At 38.1% G+C, this 20,396-nt stretch overlaps 1 protein-coding gene across 1 annotated transcript in view; it reads left to right on the top strand.

Annotated features, from left to right (window-relative positions):
* Positions 1-3,390: 3,390 nt before the first annotated feature.
* Positions 3,391-20,396, top strand: part of FBXL20 (F-box and leucine rich repeat protein 20) — a 42,725-nt gene continuing 25,719 nt past the window's right edge. Inside the window, exons 1-3 of the mRNA XM_021703987.1 lie at positions 3,391-3,452; positions 16,437-16,491; positions 19,016-19,090. Of these exons, the coding sequence (XP_021559662.1) occupies positions 3,391-3,452; positions 16,437-16,491; positions 19,016-19,090 (192 nt within the window). The remainder of the gene's footprint in view (positions 3,453-16,436; positions 16,492-19,015; positions 19,091-20,396) is intronic.

Below are 20,396 nucleotides of genomic sequence, written 5' to 3'. Positions count from 1 at the left end.
CAGGCTCCCCACTGAGCAAGGAGCCTGATGCGGGGCTCAATCCCAGGACCCTGGGATCATGACCTGAGCCGAAGGCAGACTCTTAACGACTGAGCCACCCAGGCGCCCCTTGTTTTTTTCTTTAAGTAGGCTCCACACCCAGCATGGAGCCCAGCGTAGGGCTCGATCTCATGACACTGAGATCAAGACCAGAGCTGAAATCCCAAGTTGGATGTTTAAGCAACTGAGCCACCCAGGCACCCCCAGAACTGTAATTTCTTAAATCCTGAGATTTGCAGTCTGCTTCATCTGGTCCATTGGTTCTTACACTTTAGAAAGCATGGGTGTCACCTGAAGGGCTTCTTATACTACAGATTGCCCTTCTTTCTCTCCACCTCCTCCTCACCCCATTTTTGGTACTATAGGTCTGGGGTACAGTCCAAGAATTTGCAGTTCTGACGAAGGCCCCACTTGATGCTGATGCTACTGGTCAGGTGACCACGGGTTTTGAACCACTGATCTTACCCTTTCTTGGAACCTTGGAGTAGAATATATATGTGCAGAAGGGAGAGAAGAGATAGGTAAATCTGGACAGATGTCCTATAAGCCTGGTGTTTTCCAAATCCTCCTGGGACACTGTCTATTCCTTTTTCCCTTCGTTTCATGCTCCCATAGAGACAACACCATTCAGTCTTTTTTTTTTTTTTTTTTTTTAAGATTTATCCATTTGAGAGAGAGCATGTGCTCACATGCACAGTGAGGGAGGGGGCAAACAAGCAGACCCTGCAGGGAGCCCGTCCTGGGTTTGATCCCAGGACCTGGGGAGCATGACCTGAGCTGAAGTAAAACCATTCAGTTTATATAGACTGATGCAAGGAAAGAAATTAGTTGTTGGGTGTGATTTTTGTTCCTTTTTATCTCTAGAGTTGTAGAAATCATGTGAATGACGTATAGCAGGTTTATATTTTTTAACAATTTAATTACTGTGTATATTCAAGTGAGCAAAGTGCTTTACGAGGTGAGATGTGTAGCATTTAATAAATATACTTTGAATATACAAGATAAAGAGATTAGCATTTCTAATATATAAATGATTGTCCTTTTGTGAATTTGAGTTGGGCAGAGTCTAGTAGATTGGGTGTTGAGTGAGTCTATTTTGTACATAAAAAAATTTTTTTCCAAAGATCTTAAGCTTAAGACATATGTTGTGTGCTATATAATGCTGAAAAGTCTCCCAAATCTCTATTTTTGATACTTTAGTTTTCTTTGCTAGACATTGTTATTTATGTCATCAACCCTTGATTATTCAGCTTTTTAAATGGGTTATAATTCCCCCATGTGTTCTTTTCTGTAAGTGTACCTGGAGAGGAGTGATCATGGTGTAGCATCTTAGAAACTGTATCATTTGAGAACTTAAACTTGTTTAGGAGGAAATATGATGGCTTCATTTTGAAAGACTGCCTTATAGAAGAAGGATATGTTTTTTTTTAATAGCTTCCACTAATGGGTAGAAATTATAGGGAAGCAGATTATTCTTTGATGTCATAAAATTTCCTGAAACATGTCATTGTCAGTCAACAGCTTTTATTATAAGATTTTCTGTTGCAGTGAAACTTGATAGTCCAACTTTCCATCACCGAGTCCTTTTGCTTCTTCAAAAATCCTTTCTCCAGTTTCTTTTCTTTTTTAATTTTCACCAGCCCTGTAATCTCACAGAGACCTGCGTCATCTTTTACTTGAACTATAATTTCAGTGTATTCTTAGCTTATGTCCTTACTACCAATCCAGAGTTTAATTTCTTTAGGTTTCTCTTCTCTCCAGGATTATTTCAAATTTCTAGCCTGATATACAAATTTCCTTCACGACCAAGCCCCACTATCCACATAACAGTTCAATTTATTTTTTTTTAAGATTTTATTTATTTATTAGCGAGAGAGACAGCGAGAGAGGGAACACAAACGGGGAGTAGGAGAGGGAGGAGCAGGCTTCCTGCTGAGCAGGGAGCCTGATGCAGGACTCGATCCCAGGACCCCTGGATCATGACCTGAGCCGAAGGCAGACGCTTAACGACTGAGCCACCCAGGTGCCCCAGTTCAATTTATTATTCAGTTCCTACCATGTATCGGGCTCCGTGCTCAGTCTTGGAACCATGTTGGCAAATATGAAAGCCATGGTCCCTGCCCTCACAGAGCTTTCCATTTAGCTGGAGGGTAGGTTGTTACAGTTATTAAAAAATATGTTTTGTAATTACCCTTTGAATGTCTGAGATTGAGGGGGAAGTACGCTTTGTCTGCTACTTTCCTATCCCTTCTCTTCCATTATTTTTTCTTCTTTGAATCATGAAATGCTAAGGCCTCATGTATGACTCCATGCTTTTATACATCTTATCTCCCCCCTTTTCTCCTAGTTAATTAACTTCTGGCCTTCCTTTAAGACTCAGATGTCAAGGTATGAGCAGAATTAGTTATTTCTTCCCTTGCTCTCATATACCTCTTGTCCTTTATCTCTAATAATTAATATTTACTTATTTGTGTTCATTGTAGAGCAAGAGCTCCTGAAACACAGAGATAACATCTCCTTTTCTTTGTATCTCATTGCCTGTGAGAGAGCCTGATTTGAGAGGGTGTTCAATGTTCATTGCATGAAGTCAAGAGGCAACTCTGTAACATGTGATAGCAGGGACTGAGCATCTTTCCCTCAGCTTCAGTGACATGTGTGTTTGCTGTTATTACTCTGCTTTTTATTGAGTATAGGTATTTGGTTTTTTATATAGATTACTACACAAGCTTACAGTCTTGATCTCCTTTATGGAAGAAATGGTGACTCTGTTTAAAAGTACCCATTGTGGGTTACTTGATTAATTTGTTAAATGATCACTTGTGTGCATCAAGAATGCATGTAGTGGTGGTTATAAAGCATTACCAGTTTTCTGCATGTTATGTAAAACTCAGAATGTTCCCTATCCTAGGATGGTTTCTGAGCACCTCCTTGAACAAGTAAATGTGACTTAGATTTGGAGAATCACCCTATCCTAATGGCATTTTTAAATGGCCACTGTGCAGTGATGTGATTTTAAGCAAGTAAATCTTTTGCAATTCCGTTTCCTTACAAGAAAATGAAGATTAAGGATAGTATGAAGATTCAGTACATTAGTACATAAAAAACACTTAAAACAATACCTGCCACATAATGTCATCCTTCTGATTGCTATTTTTATTAATTTTTTCTAAAGACAGGGAACAAATTAAATGTCTCAAAAGATGTTTTTCAGCCTAAAGAGTCCCTAAGTATATGACTTCAGCTTATAATATCCACTATACTTATTCACCTCTCTCTTTAGAGGATTGCCTCTAAACTTTGAGTTGAATGTAATAAAATGTTAAGTAACACTAAATGATTTTGTTTTTGCAGATGTTCTCAAATAGTGATGAAGCTGTAATCAATAAAAAACTTCCCAAAGAACTCCTATTACGGTAAGTCTGAATGCTAATTTTAGCTTGGTGTTGTGTGTGTGTGTGTGTATATCATATTTGCCTATTTAAAATTTTTTACTTATTGCTAATTTTCATGTATGTATAGGAACTGGATTATCTGAATTTTAAATTTATTGATTCTTTTGTCATACAGTCTTGACTCTGTACTTTCTAGATATGAATCAAAATTTTAAATGTTTAATTTAAAAACAATTTTCTCCTACCTGATTTGTACCTATATTTGAATTTGTTTACTAGTTTTCCCTTGCTATATGTTTCTATATAATGTGAAAGAGATAATATATTTTATTTTATTATAATGCTGATTTTTTTGAAGTGATTCTAATCCATCCCTTCGCCCCACTTCCCATTCCCAATATCAAATATGTCCATGAAGTGACTTGTATTTGTGACAAAATATCACATATACTGAGGCACTGTAGAGAAGAGTTACAGCCCTTTACTTTAAGGGTAAAAAGGTAGGAGCACATGACTGGCTCAGTTGGTGGAGCATGAGACTCTTGATGTCAGGGTTGTAAGTCCAAACCCCATGTTGGGTGTACTTAAAAATAAAATCTTAAAAAAAAAAAGATAACAAGGTAGAAGTTATTTGAAGTTCTTTCTTGTATTACAGTTACAATGTTATCGTCGTTTTTAATAGGTAAAAATTACATTTGGATCACCCACAACATAAAACTCACAGCCCCCAATTTATATACATCTGACCTAGGTATTGCCTAGGAAAAAAAAAACTAGGGGAGTTATTTCACAGCCCATTTATTTGGCACTTTTTAAAAAGATTTTATTTATTTGAGAGAGAGTGAGCGAACGAGAGAGACAGAGAGAGAACACAAGTGGGGGGAGAGGCAGAGGGACAAGCAGACTCCCACTGAGCACAGAGCCCAATGTGGGGCTCAATCCCAGGGCCCCAAGAACATGACTTGGGTCAAAGTCAGATGCTTAACTGAGCCACCCAGGCACCCCTATTTGGGCACTTAATCATGCTATTCTTTGTTCACTGATGTAGAATACCATGACTGAGAAAGAAAGGTACATTCTCTCTTGCAAATGTTAGAAGTTAACAAGTTGTACTGAGGTGCATCTGCCTCTTGCTCTTAGCTGCTACTGCCCCAGCCCATAACCAGCCCAGTCCCTGCTCAAGGTGCGAAATAATCTCACACTAGTACTGGTGAAGAAGAGTATTCCTGGCATTTCAAAGGATTTGCACATCTGAGTCCTTCACTATATTGGAAATACCTTGCAAGCAGGGACTGTTTTCTTATAAATATTTATGTAATATCTTATACATTGGAGATACTAAGAAAAAATAATGGAATTAAACTTGGAATGGATTTTTTCATAGAACCAATGCTTTTGTACATGCTGGTTAACTATAGTTGAAATAATAGCAATATACCCTCGGTTACCTGGGGCTATTGGAGAATGTTTCCTGGATATATTGAGTATCCCTCAAATGTCAGCAAAATTTTAGCTATCTTAAGGAGAAATGTTTTTATTTATTTATTTATTTTTTATTTTTTTAAAGATTTTATTTATTTATTTGAGAGAGAGAATGAGATAGAGAGAGCATGAGAGTGGGGAGGGTCAGGGGGAGAAGCAGACTCCCTGCCGAGCAGGGAGCCCAATGCGGGACTCGATCCTGGGACTCCAGGATCATGACCTGAGCCGAAGGCAGTCGCTTAACCGACTGAGCCACCCAGGCGCCCAAGGAGAAATGTTTTTAAATGGGTCATGTTTTTTAGTGTTATTATAAACCGAGTACACTAAGACATACTTCAATTTTTTTTTTATAATGGCATTAATTTGTACTATAGTAGTTTACCTAAAGACTCAAGATTCAGGGAAATTATTTGATTCTTTGGTAATTAGCTGCCCCCTGTTATGGTTTACATTTTTATATTTTATTAGAGTTTTTCTCCATGGAAGACAGACATAAAGGCCACATACTGTATAATTCCATTTATATGAAATATCCAGGATAGACAGATCCATGGAGATTGGGTTGCCAAGGGGCTGTGGTGAAGGGTGATAGGGAGTGACTACTAATGGGTATAGGGTTTCTTTTGGGAGTGATGAAATGTTCTGAAATTAGGTAGTGATTATGGCTGCACAACATTGTGGTTATACTAAAAACCACTGAATTGTGTACTTTAAAAGGGTAAATTTCATGGAATGTGAATTCACTCTAATATATGTATAATTTGTATAAATTTTCAATTTATAATTTATAATAAGTTTTTTAATAATACAGTTGTAATAAAATATGCAATTATATAATAAGTGTTTATTATATAATTTAAAAAATGCAGGAGCACCTGGGTGGCTCAGAGGGTTAAGCATCAGGTCATGATCTCAGGGTCCTGGGATTGAGCCCCGTGTTGGGTTCTGTGCTCAGGGGGGAGTCTGCTTGTCCCTCTGCCTCTCCCCCAACTCATGCTCTCTCTCTCTCAAATAAATAAAATCTTTAAAAAAATTCAGCCCATATGATAAACAAATGCAGTCTATTGCTCTATTTTATGTTGTATATGTTCACTAATTCTTCAACCATATCCTACTCTTGGTGATTTATTGTAGCAAAGGTTTTGTAGATATTTTCTTTGATGCTAGTGTTTCTTCCTTTATTTATTTATTTATTTATTATTTGTTTATTTATTTATTTGAGAGAGAGAATGAGATAGAGAGCATGAGAGGGGGGAGGGTCAGAGAGAGAGGCAGACTCCCTGCTGAGCAGGGAACCCTACGTGGGACTCGATCCCGGGACTCCAGGATCATGACCTGAGCTGAAGGCAGTCGCTTAACCAACTGAGCCACCCAGGCGCCCGTGTTTCTTCCTTTAAATGCAGTCAGTCCCAAAGACAGCATTAAGGGTAGACTAATAGGTGACTTCTTAAGTGGATGATTTGTAGTCTTCTGTCTGTTAAGAGTGACCCCACTTTAGGCATTTCTTCATAGCCATTAGGTTACTTGTGGTTATCTCTGATAAAATGGTATTGAAGAAGCAGGTAATTCACTCCATACTTGTTTATTTAACAAAAATGTTTTTTTGCTGAAGACAAGAATAGCAAATAGAAAGTTATTACAGTAATCTTTATTGGGGGAAATGATGGCCTAAACCCCATTGGAAGGATGGGCTCTATCAAGAGGTTTTTAAGAGCTGGTATTGGCAGTATATTGCTGATTGATTTGATGTGATGCTAATGAGGGTATTGGGAAGACAAGGATGGTGCCCCAGTTTTTTGCTTTCTGCCAAGTGAATGGTGGGAACACTTCACTAAGATAAAATAGGTGGAAGAACAGGGTTAATTGAAAGAAAATAATGAAAATGAGTTCAGTTCTGGGACCTGTGGATATCCAGGTGGCAATGCCAAAAGGCAGATGTATATACAGTTCTCAAGCTTAGCAGCATGATTTAAAATTCATATGTATATAAAGACATGAAAGAGTAAGAAATTGTGTATATTTAGCTCTTTTTGGATTTACTAGTACCCATGGCAAATAAAGAAAACAGGAAGAAATACAAGGCCTCTCAGACACAGAAATGAAGAGCTTCGGGGCCAAAACATCATATATAACCATGAAATATATAAAATGTGGCAACATTTCGGTCAGGTTTCCAACCAGGCTCAGTGAGACACTTGGTGTCATCACCTGGTGATTGATTGGTAAGAACTCTAGAAAAGAGCTATGTATGGCAGATATTGAGGTTTGGCCGTATGTCCAGATTAATTGTACTCTTATACATTCACTCTGGGCTTAAATGTTCTATATTAAGGTAGTTGAAGTCTTATGAGTTAGCAATATTTCATGCATATCTTAATCTAATATATATGTAAATCAGTATGTCATCTGTAAACTCTGGAACCCATTTTATTGATACTCATTTATTTGTCTCCAGAGTACTTGAGATGTCTTGGATCAGGAGCAAGTATAATAAATAACAAATAAACTATGAGGACCATGACAAATATTTTTTAAAGTAGAAAACCAAAACCAGAAAGGAAACACATGTACCCTTGTAAGAGTTTACACAGTTGCTATAGATGGGTCTCACATTTAGCTTTAAATTTTCTTGGTAACATAAATGAAATAATATTCTTTTTTTTTTTTTTTTAAGATTTTATTTATATATTTGACAGAGACAGAGAGAGAGGGAACACAAGCAGGGGGAGTGGGAGAGGGAGAAGCAGGCTTCCCGCTGAGCAGGGAGCCTGATGTGGGGCTTGATCCCAGGACCCTGGGATCAGGACCTGAGCTGAAGGCAGACGCTTAACGACTGAGCCACCCAGGTGCCCCAAATAAAATAATATTCTTTTTTTTTTTTTTAAGATTTTATTTATTTATTTGACAGAGAGAGACACAGCGAGAGAGGGAACACAAGAATGGGGAGTGGGAGAGGGAGAAGCAGGCTTCCCGTGGAGCAGGGAGCCCAATGCAGGGCTCAATCCCAGGACCCTGGGATCCATGACCCAAGCCAAAGTCAGACGCCCAAACACTGAGCCACCCAGGCACCCCTAAAATAATATTCTTAGCAGAAAAGATGAAATACATATATTATACCATAAAATCAGAGCTCTTTCTAGAAAGCACTACTTTCTTTTTTTTTTTTTTTAAAGATTTCACCTATTCATTTGAGACAGAGAGAATGAGACACAGAGAGCATGAGAGGGAGGAGGGTCAGAGGGAGAAGCAGACTCCCTGCCGAGCAGGGAGTCCGATGCGGGACTCGATCCTGGCACTCCAGGATCATGACCTGAGCCGAAGGCAGTCGCTTAACCAACTGAGCCACCCAGGTGTCCGAAAGCACTACTTTCTAAGAGAAATTTCTCAAATGAGAGTCTACTTAACATTTTGTGGGTAAAGTTCCATAGCAAATTCAGTCACAGATTTCATATGGTCATGTCTTGTAGCACCTTTGTAGTAGTTAAAAAAAACAAAATAATAACATGTAAAAATAAATGGATGCTTCTGACAGTCCAGTTGATCCAAGGTTGCTTTTGGCTGCAAGTAATAGAAACTCTGAAATGGGCTTACACAGTAAGGGAAGTTATTTCATACAAAAGGAAACACAAAGATCAGGCTGCCTACATCCCAAGGTTCATTGATTTATGGGATCCCCAATGTCATCAGCAATTTTCTGTTTGTTCTGCTAGAAGCCGCATCAGCTTGGTCCTAAAAACTCTTTTCTTTATGGGCACAGGATCGATGCCAGCAAATACTGGATCAACATGTGTCTTTGTTCACTCTGAGGGGAGAGATAGGCAACCATTTATACTCCTATAAAGCCTCTTCTCCGATCTCATTAGCCCAAATTGGCTTAGGCCTGAACCAATCACTGTGACAGGTTTAGACTAATTAACTGGGCTGAAGTGGATGTTGGAGAGTCAATTACAGTGCCTACCGCAGATAGAATATAACATACTTAAAGGAATCATGAATGTCCTTCAAACAGTCTTCTATAAATTTCACTTATCTTAGCTGGAATTTTCATAAGATTAGGGTAGCACAAGGATTATATTTCTTATGAGGTCCTGGAGTCAAAATATCCTTAGCTGTGGATTGATGATTGATTCCTGTACTTCAAACCAGGTGAACAAGTAGATTTGTCATCCTTTGATGGAAAATAAAAGGCCTAACCATGACAATAAAGCACTACCCTACTTTCGCATTGAGTTTTATTTCCTCAAGAAAAAATTATAAACTATTTCCAGCATGTCAATAAATGGTTAATGCAGTGCTCAAAATTCTGTACCACATAGCATAGCCAAGGTGATTTTTGTCTAGAAAGTGTTCATAGGGGCATCTGGGTGGCTCAGTCGTTAAGCGTCTGCCTTCAGCTCAGGTCATGATCCCAGGGTCCTGGGATCTAGCCCTGCATCGGGCTCCCTGTCCGCGGGAAGCCTGCTTCTCCCTCTCCCACTCCCGCTGCTTGTGTTCCCTCTCTCGCTGTGTCTCTCTCTGTCAAATAAATAAATAAAATCTTTAAAAAAAAAAGTGTTCATAGAAGGTGATATTGCCAGTTGCTCAACATAGTCACATAAACATACACAAAACCCTCATTAACATTCCTGTAGAGCTTCTCATTTAGAAAGACAAAACTTCCCTGTCAACTCGGTCTAGTTAATAATTTAAGTAGTTGTTACTTGTACACCTGAAGAACTAAATGATTTAGTGTGCTACATGGGATTACCAGATATGAGTAGATTAGGTTTGCATAATTTCTGATCCGTATAATCTTGGTTGAATAGTTAACTGTAAGTAGCTGGATAGAAGACCAGTTGTCTGATGTGTCCTCTCCAGATTTGTAACAATAAGATCATTTAAAAAACACCTAGGATACTGATTTTTCTATTCTTTATGGCCAGGGGTGTGCATCTGGTTTATTTAGGAGCAGTTTTGCATTGAGATTCAAGTTAAAAAGGAGCCAAAAAGCACAGCCCTAATTTAAGAAGCTAAGATGATCTGATCTCTTGGTGGTTATGTCTGCCAACTCTGATTCACTTCTAATATGGAAGTATGTCCACATTAATAACCAAGTATGTATAGAGAGTATGTCCACATTAATAACCAAGTATGTATAATTTAATCTGTAACAGATTCTTCTCTAAAGAGTCAATGCTCTTGTCCACGATAGCTACAGATAACATACATTGCTTTTAGCAGAATTCTCCACAAGATGATGGATGATAACCATAATACCTGAAGTCCTCTCACTTAAAGCAGAGGCCTAGTAAACCTGCATCTGGTAGGTAGATAATAAAGACACTAGCATACAGTTTTGTTTTTTTTTTTTTTTAAAGATTTTATTTATTTATTTGAGACAGAGAGAATGAGATACAGAGAGCATGAGAGGGAGGAGGGTCAGAGGGAGAAGCAGACTCCCTGCCGAGCAGGGAGCCCGATGCGGGACTCGATCCCGGGACTCCAGGATCATGACCTGAGCCGAAGGCAGTCGCTTAACCAACTGAGCCACCCAGGCGCCCTAGCATACAGTTTTAATGACCAGTTCCTGCAGACTGATTGTCTCTTGTGAGGAATAAGAAGTTTCCAATTTTGAAAATGTGGTGTAGTTTCTGTCAGACAGTAGGCAAGTATCAGAACCCTAAATTCAGGGGCGCCTGGGTGGCTCAGTCTAAGTATCTGCCTTTGGCTCGGGTCATGATCCCTCGGTCCTGGGATTGAGCCCCACATCGGGCTTCCTGCTCAGCGGAGAGTCTGCTTCTGCTGCTCCCCCTGCTTGTGATCTCTCATGTGCTCCCTCTCTCAAATAAATAAAATCTTAAAAAAAAAAAAAAAACCCTAAATTCAGAGCAGGCCTTAACACATCATATGGCCAAAGATCTTCATCCCGTTCCTTTAAAATTTTTTTAACAAATAATATATAAATTACTCATTAGCCCAACACTTTGAAAAATACAAAGAAGTAAACAACTGACTTCCTTAATCCCTGCTTTCAGTATCCACCCACCCCCAAAAAAAGTCTATTCTCCCCTCCAAAGGTAGCAGATGTATCCACTTGTATCTAGATATATTACATGTACAATACTTACATGTCTCCATGTATCATATTTTATATTTTTCAATAATGAAAACATGATATAAATACTCTTCCACAACTTGTTTTTGTTTCTGTCACTTAATAATCATTGACCTCTTTTTAGGTCAGTTCATGTAGCATTACCTCATTCTTTTAAAAGTCAGCTACGTACAATAATAGTTCATTGACCGAATGTACCATATTTATTTAAGTATTGTTATTTATATAAAGATTGTTTCTAACTTTTCATTATTTCAAATAATGCTGCCATGAATATTCTGTAAGCCATTTTTACTCCTACTTTTGCTTCTGCAGGTTGTAATATGTGTATCTTTTATTTTAATAGACACTGTCAAATTATTCTTAAAAAAGTTATACCTATAGATATCCCCATTATGTAAATGGAATTATCCAGTTATAACCTCTCCAGGACCACTGTACGCTTTTTTTTTTTTCTTTTAAAGATTTCATTTATTTATTTGACAGAGATAGCGAGAGCAGGAACACAAGCAGAGGGAGTGGGAGAGGGAGAAGCAGGCTTCCCGCTGAGCAGGGAGCCCAATACAGGGCTCGATCCCAGGAACCTGGGATCATGACCTGAGCCGAAGGCAGACGCTTAATGACTGAGCCACCCAGGCGCCCCTGTTTTTTTCTTTTTTTGTATGGTAGTGAGTTTTATGTAGAATTAGACCCTGTTTTCTTCCACATGATGTTTTAGTGTCTTTTTGCTTCCTGGTATTCTTTATCAAGGGTGGGGAAGGCGAGGTCTACTTTGCTTAAACCTGGGCAGGCTAAAGCCAGTCCAGTCTTTCGATAGTCTGTTGATAAGAGATGGGGAAAGACTTTTATTGAAGCAATCAAGAGGATCCTTAGACAATAGCAGACCCTTCATTCCATCTCAGTTTTCTTATCTCTTTGATCTTAACCATTCTGGTTATCAGGGCAGGGCCCCTGGCTGGCTTAGTTGGTGGGGCATACAAATCTTAATCTCAGAGTCGTGAGTTGGAGCCCCACATTGGACCTGGACCCTACTTTTAAAAAAGAAAAAAGTACAACATAGTGATTTGACAATTGCATACATTATGAAATGCCCACCACCATAAGTGTTGTTATCACCTAACCATTCTGGTTATGGACATAGGTATCTAAGGAGGAATTATGTAAAGGGTTAAAGTGTGGAGAAAAGGACCATTGTCAACACGCTCTAAGGTACTTAGCCTGAAGATAATGAAAAGCAGGAAGGTGCTCAGTATAATGTAGTTTATTACGCTGGCTTATTATATAGATGCTATAGATAAATATTTATACATGTACTGATTTTTTTTTTAAAGATTTTATTTATTTGACAGAGAGAGACACAGCGAGAGAGGGAACACAAGCAGGGGGAGTGGGAGAGGGAGAAGCAGGCTTCCCGCCAATCGGGGAGCCCGATGCGGGGCTGGATCCCAGGACCCTGGGATCATGACCCGAGCCAAAGGCAGACCCTCAACGACTGAGCCACCCAGTCGCCCCTGTACGATTTTTTTTTAATTTACATTAACATTACGATATTTCGAAGAATAAATGCTCATTGTGAGCCCCCCACCCCAACAAAAAAAAAAAACATTGCTCTGGCTAAAACCCTGGCAGCCTATCCCAACAATTCTTATATTCAGGTCTCTAAAGATAATTATCTCCACTGTCAAGTATGTAGAATAAGTAGAAATCAAAGAAAGTTTACAAAATAATAGACATTTAGACAGACTAGTATGGAGTGGTAGAAGGGACTTAAGCACTGAGGCTTATCAGTCATCTTACTGGGGAGCCAAATCAAGACTGGAAAGACCAAGCTCTTTTTACTTGAATACAGGAGCATAGTGGCTATATTTGTCTTCTCTCTTTTTAATGTACTGTAGTGTCAAAATTCAGGTGAAAACCTAACTCATTTGGGATCTTGATATTCAGAACCCCAGTCAGTACATTCTAAGAATGGAATTAGGATTGCTGAGATGTGTGCTTCAGAGAGTCTCCTAGGTGTGCATTTGGCCTCCAGCCTGATGTTTCATGTCTGTCTGTCTATAGTGCTTCCTTTTGTGGAGAAAAGTTTACTGTAGTCTAACTAGGATCATTACCTGTAAAGCTGCTCACCTGTGTCCCTCCAGGTGTAATAATATATTTATACAAATTGCTCAGGAGTTAGTGATGAGTTTGCAGAAACAGGATCTTTAGATTATGAAATTCCACATACAGGTACGATATAGCAGAAGACAGGAAAAGGCAGGGGCGTTTCAGCAATTCAAGAATGTTTGTTGCATAAGAAAAATTTACTGTTTTAGGAATTGAGGTACCTAAGTTGGGGATATCTATATTTATTTGGGAGTGGTTAGTAATCTGTACTGAAGAGGATGGGAGATTTATTCTATAAAAAAATGTCATCAGGGTGGTAACTGGACCACCTCAAGGGAACAAGAAAGGCATCCAACCTTTCCTTCTATGGACAGATGTACAAAGTCGTGATATGCACATACAGTGGAATATTTTTTTTAAAGATTCTATTTATTTATTTATTTTAAAGATTTGTATATTTATTTTAGAGAGAGCATGAGGGGGGCAGAGGTAGAGGGAGAGAATCTCAAGCGGACTCCCCACTGAACATGGAGCCTGAGGTGGGGCTTGATCCCACAACCCGAGATCACCACCTGAGCTGAAACCAGAGTTGGCTGCTTAACCGACTGTGCCACCCACGCGCCCCAAGATATTTATTTATTTATTTATTTATTTATTTATTAAAGATTTTATTTATTTATTTGACAGAGATAGCGAAAGAGGGAACACAAGCAGGGGGAGTGGGAGAGGGAGAAGCAGGCTTCCCACTGAGCAGGGAGCCCGTTTTGGGGCTCGATCCCAGGACCCTGGGATCATGACCTGAGCCGAAGGCAGACGCTTAATGACTGACCACCCAGGCGCCCCAAGATTTTTATTTATTTAGAGATGCCCCAAGGTTTATTTAATTAATTTATTTATTTTATTTTATTTTATTTAAGGAGGGGCAGAGGGAGAGAATCCCAAGCAGACTTGCTCTGAGCATGGAACCGGATGGAGGGCTCAATCCCATGACCCCAAGATCAAGACCTGAGCCAAAACCAAGAGTTGGCTGCTTAACTGACTGAGCCCCCCCCAGGCGCCCCTACAGCAGAGTATTATGTAGCATTAGGGAAGGAAATTCTGAGACATGTTACCTCGATGAACCTTAAAGACATTATGCTCAGTGAAATAAGCCAGTTACAAAAGGACAAATACTGGGGCGCCTGGATGACTCAGTCTATTGAGTGTCTGACTCTTGATTTCGGCTCAGTTCATGATCTTGGGGTCGTGAGATCGAGCCCTGCAGGCTCCTCAGTCAATGTGGAGTCAGCTTAAGAGTCTCTGTCTCCCTCTCCCTCTGCTCTTCCCTCTGCTCTCTCTCTCTCTGAAATAAATAGATCTTTAAAAAAGCACAAAAGGACGAATACCATATGATTCCTCTCATATGAAGTACCTAGAGTAGCCAAATTTATAGACAAAGAAAGTAGAGTGGTAGTTGGCAGGAGCTAGTGGAAAGGGGAAGGAGGAGTTACTGTTTAAGTATGGAGTTTCAGTTTGGAAAGATGAAAAAGTTCTGGAGATGGGTGATGGTAATGGTTGCACAACAGTGTGAATGTACTTAATGCTACTGAATTGTACACTTAAGAATGATTAAAATGGCAAATTTTATGTTATGTATATTTTACCCAAATAACAAAAAAGTTTATTATTATTATTTTTTTTTTAAGATTTTTTAAAGATTTTATTTATTTATTTGACAGAGAGAGACACAACGAGAGAGGAAACACAAGCAGGGGGAGTGGCAGAGGGAGAAGCAGGCGTCCCGCGGAGCAGGGAGCCCGATGTGGGGCTCGATCCCAGGACCCCGGGACCTGAGCCAAAGGCAGATACTTAATGACTGAGCCACCCAGGTGCTCCAACAAAAAGTTTAAAAAAAAAACAACCCACAAATATTTACAAAATGCACATTACTTTTTGTCTGATGTAATTATTTTTTAAAGTTTATTTTTTATTTTTATTTTTTTAGAGACAGAGAGAACATGTGAGTGGGTGAGGAGTGGAGAATCTTAAGTAGGCTCCACGCTCAGCGGGCAGCCCAACGTGGGGCTCGATCTCATGACCCTGAGACCATGACCTGAGTCACCTAGGCGCCCTTGTCTGATGTAATTATTAGCTGAGTTTATTCCTAGTTCCAAAAATGTGACTGATAGGCTCTAATCACTAAGCAACAAAATTTTGTTCTTTTAAGCTAACTCAGAAGGTTTTTATGCTTAAAGTAATTATGGAAGAAAAAAATCTGGCCTTCATTCTTCTCCAAATTAATGCTTCCTGACCTCCATTTTGTAATATCCTAGGTATCTCCGGTTATCTCAAGGAATTTATAAAATCCTTAAGGCAAAATTAATTTACTTAAACCTTTGAAGCACGTGCTATATTACAGTTCTTGTGCACTTGCAGAAGAGTTTAGCTTATTATTCAGATCAAAATGACCTTTAAAGGGCGCTCATGAGTAAAGAGGGCTTTAAACAGATGTGACCCATTCACTTATTACGAGGATGCTCTGACCTGTTTTTACAGGTGGCTTATAGTGTAGAGAGTTATCACACTTTAAGCAAATCAATTATTTCAAATAATAACGCTTCAAAATAAATATTTAACTTCTGTAGGTCTGAGAAGAATTCTAGGCTGTGTTTCCCGACAGTGATGAGTTTTATAACTTCCTAAATTAGAATTACATGTATAGAGATTTAATATAGTTATTCATTTTTTAGGTGTTACTATATTATTTAATCTTTTTTCCTTCATAGCTGTCATATTCTTTGTAAAGTTAACACTCCCCTAGTCTTTTGATAACCAGAAGTGTGAACATTGTTTTTTTTACTTTTTAACAAATTGTATCAGTTAGAAATATTTTATCCCTTGATATAAGTAATCGAACTTATGTGGTACTTATACATATATTCTCAAGTAAAAGATTTCTTTCTCCCCCAATGTTTTATATGGGCAGTGTTATGTTGTAAGTTGCTCCCATTTTTTGCATTTGTTCAAAAGAACTTCTCCCTGGGGTGCCTGGGTGGCTCAGTCGTTAAGCGTCTGCCTTCGGCTCAGGTCATGATCCCAGGGTCCTGGGATGGAGCCCCGCATTGGGCTCCTTGTTCAGCGGGAAGCCTACTTCTCCCTCTCCCGCTCCCCCTGCTTGTGTTCCCTCTCTCGCTGTGTCTGTCTCTGTCAAATAAATAAATAAAATCTTAAAAAAAAAAAAAAAGAACTTCTCCCTTTTCATGCATTTATTAACATAGCATTTATAGGTAAAAATCAAAAGAAACTACTTATCATATAATAAAGTTTGTCTCCCTCTCTTTTAGGATATTTTCTTTTCTGGATGTTGTTACTTTGTGTCGCTGTGCTCAGGTCTCCAGGGTAAGAATTGTTGATGATTATAGGGGTACCCCTTCCTGATGCTGATGATATCAGCCTCTGTATATAGTAGGCAAACCGTTTCCTTCAGATGTTAGTTGGTTATGTGTCAGAGGTTGGTATTTAATGCATGGCATTCCCAAACCCATGTAATTCTGCAGTAGGATTCTACAATATATACTGTCTCTAACTTTAATTTTTTGGAAATCTTAACTATTTATATAATGCAAACAGGAAACATTTTCTTTTTTTTTTTTTTTTAACGAAACATTTTCAAGGAAAAAGTATTAAACATGCTCTACTCAGAATTGTAATAAAATAGTGTTTCATTATGTTTTTCTAGTTCATTTTATATGCACACACACACACACCCACGGAAGGCTCAAGGCTCTAATTCTCATGTTTTTTCCCCATATTGCTTTCCTCAAAATTTAATACTTAGAATATAATTTATTTAAAAATTATAGGGCAAACCAGATTCCATTCTTAAAGTCAGTTTTTAATTTCACTTATCTATTTTTGTCAATTGATATTGTTATGACAAAACTGAAATATCTTATTGGCTGCCACTAATATAAAGAATAGATTCTGTGTTGTGGGAAAATTGCTTTCTCTTTTGTAATACAGATCTGTAATGATTAACTTACGTTGAATGGGCGCATGCAATCATCACTTTTTTAAATAACTAGACAATGGCTTTTTGCTTGTCCATTTAATAAACATTTATTGAGAAACTACTGTGTATGAGATACTGTCCTAAGTGCTGGATATGGAACAGGGTTATCCCATATTGTGTTTATCTTTGTAGGTGTGCACAGGTTTTCAAATAACCAACACTACTCCCCTCAAAAAACCCCACAAAACTTGCCATAGAAAATTTACCATGTCTTGCTAACTTTAATATAATTTCTGCATCCCAAAAGCCATACTAAATCTGTGTATCAGCTACTTTGGAAACAGTCAGTAGTATTTTGATGATTTTTCTTGATGACTTTTTTATCCCTTGTATTTGTGCTATGGAAATGGCTGGTACAAATGAATAGGGTTTCCTTAATATCTTCATATGGAGCTGAGGTCATCATTGAGAAACAATATACCCAGACTCATGTCTAAACCTTTTTGTTAAGTTGCAGTCTCATCTCATGGGTGTTGATTTTAGTGAATTTTAATTGTTTTCATTTGCAGGTTCCTCTTCCCTATTAATGTTTTAACTTTAAAAGAAAGGAAAGCACACCACCAGTTTTTGTTAAACCTGGAGAATTGGTACATCAGTACTTATGCGATGATTGTTTTCTGTACTTGAACTACTTAATGAATTAGTTTTTTCCTTAAAAAAAGACTCTAGAAAGGAACCTGTGATTCCTAATTTTAGTCTCAGTTTGTTATGTTTTCTTCTTATTAGTGAAAGGAAGGAAATGAGAAATATCAAATCAAACCAGAGGTATATTTACCTAAGAATCTAGTAAACTTATGATCTTTTAAAAGTTTTATCTTTTGTCTCCCATGGTTAGCCATTTAAGATGCCATGAGACCACAAAAAGAAAAGCAACACTGAACTCCTGAGTAATAAACCTTAAAGATTTCCAAAGTAATAACTTTATTTACCCTCATACCCCTGACATATTTCTGGCTGATTGTGTGACACTTACCCTGGGGCTTGTAATCTCCTTTTTAGAATCTCAGTATTGACTCCATTTTGATGTGTTATAGTAAGAGATAATATTCTAAGTTTATAACTCAGCGATTTTAAAACTTTTGTTTATACTTTAATAGGAGAAACTTTTAAAAGCTTTCTCATTAAAATATGATACACAATAAATTAAGTCTTATTGGAGTCATTTTTTCTAATCCTAAAAAGTCGAAATTCTTGCCTTTCTTTAGCTTAACTGAAGAAATGTATGAGAAGTGTTAAACGTTCACTGTTTTAAAATTTCCACTGACTCGAGTAAGTTAGAGGGAAAGATGACCAGTTGAAAAACATGCCTCAGTGAGTAAATTGCTAATGAGGAAAGCAATAAGATTCTGTCATGTATATGGAGAAATGAGTGTCCTTTCTAAGTCCCATGTTACTATATCAGTTTCAGGTCTGACCAAGTGATTATGGATAGCAAATACGTATATTGAATATAGCCATATTCAGAGTACTTTACTCTTTCTTTGGTTTCACCTCATCTTGCTCCTAGTGGAAGGATTGGAGTAAGAGACTTGTTTTTCATCAGCAGAAGTATCTCATTTGGAGATTAGAAACTAAATCTTCCGGTTAGAAAAGAGATTCTGGCTAATATACTTACCACAATCTGTCCTCTCCCAACCCCCCTAGCTTCTAGTTTCTATATCCACTCATTTATGGGATAATCTAATTGGATAAAATATCAATCAGAAACAAGGCAGACCTTTTGGGAGTTAATGGTGGTGGGCTGAGAAATTTTTTGGTCAATTTCAATCATTGGTTTGAATTGTGAACTTGAATATTGCTGGTTTTCCCCCTTGAGCTTCTGCTCATTTTGTCTCTTTTTCTTCAAAACAGGCCTGGAATGTTCTGGCTCTGGATGGCAGTAACTGGCAGCGAATTGACCTGTTTGATTTCCAGAGGGATATTGAGGTATAATTATGTGGTGTGTGGCCCCATTTCTCATGTTAGAATGTAATTACAGCATGGAACAGATTAGCCCCAACCATATAAATCTCCTTTCCCTGGAGAGAAAAACTATTAATTTCAGTGCATCTGAACTTCATGGGAACCTGCAATGTTCCCAACAAGCTTGCTCAGATTTTGAGAATAAGCAGAGCTGTTTTACTGATGGAATACTGAATTATTTAGTATTAATAGGACTAAAAATTTTTGTTTTTATTTTCGTGGTGGAAATGTGAACGTGTGCTCATTTTTAAGGAAGTCTTTTTATATTTGCTTATTGAAGAATGAATAGAGTTAACAACTTGGAGGATGATATTTGTTTAAATTCTAATTGAGATGAGCAATTTGGTCTTTGGGGAGCCTAGAGACCGTTTTTGTGGAGAATGAAAAAAGAATGAAGCCAAAGTCCTTTAATGAATTATTTTTGCTGGGGAGAAATTTTTTTTTCCCTTCAGACTTCTTCCTCATAGTTCATCTCTTAGTATATAGCCTATTATCTCTAAAACAGAGAAGGATAATGGCTTAAGCTTAGATTATTTTAACATGAACCTGAATTCTGTGGTCCTTGGTTTTCTTGTCAGTAGAGTGGAAATAATAGTTTCCTCATCATATTATAAGATTAAAATGAGATTTAGATTTAAAAAATTTTTAAGTTCTAGGGGAACTTGTCTTGAGTATCCATATAAGAAGTTTTTCAAAAGCCTCACATGAACTTTCCATTAGAAATGGAACTTTCCGGGGCGCCTGGGTGGCTCAGTTGGTTGAGCGACTGCCTTCGGCTCAGGTCATGATCCTGGAGTCCCTGGATCGAGTCCCGCATCGGGCTCCCTGCTCAGCAGGGAGTCTGCTTCTCCCTCTCCCACTCCCCCTGCTTGTGTTCCCTCTCTCGCTGTGTCTTTCTCTGTCAAATAAATAAATAAAATCTTTTAAAAAAAGAAATGGAACTTTCCATTTCTACAGAAAGTACTTTTAAAATAATACCCACTGACATTATGCTGGACTCTTAGGTTTTTCACAGTTGTCTGATCTTCATGGATATAAATATTTAAAGCAACATGACCCACAAAATCATTCAGCAAGCTTCTGTTAAGTGTTTGTTGAGTCTCCGCTGTATTTAGAGTGCTATAGTAAACACTTTGGAAAGGATTCAGAAGTAGTAAAGATAGCTAATGTCCTTCAGTAGCTGCAGTTTAACCCGGAGGTCAGTCTGCGTTAATATAGTGGCATAAGAAGAACAGAGCACCATTTCCTCAACTGCAGAGTGTCTCACAAA

This window comes from Neomonachus schauinslandi, chromosome 15 (genome assembly GCF_002201575.2).
Source record: "Neomonachus schauinslandi chromosome 15, ASM220157v2, whole genome shotgun sequence".
In the NCBI taxonomy this organism is placed as follows: Eukaryota; Metazoa; Chordata; class Mammalia; order Carnivora; family Phocidae; genus Neomonachus; species Neomonachus schauinslandi.
Note: the sequence above shows the minus strand (reverse complement) of the source record. Positions and strands in the feature narration are given on the sequence as shown.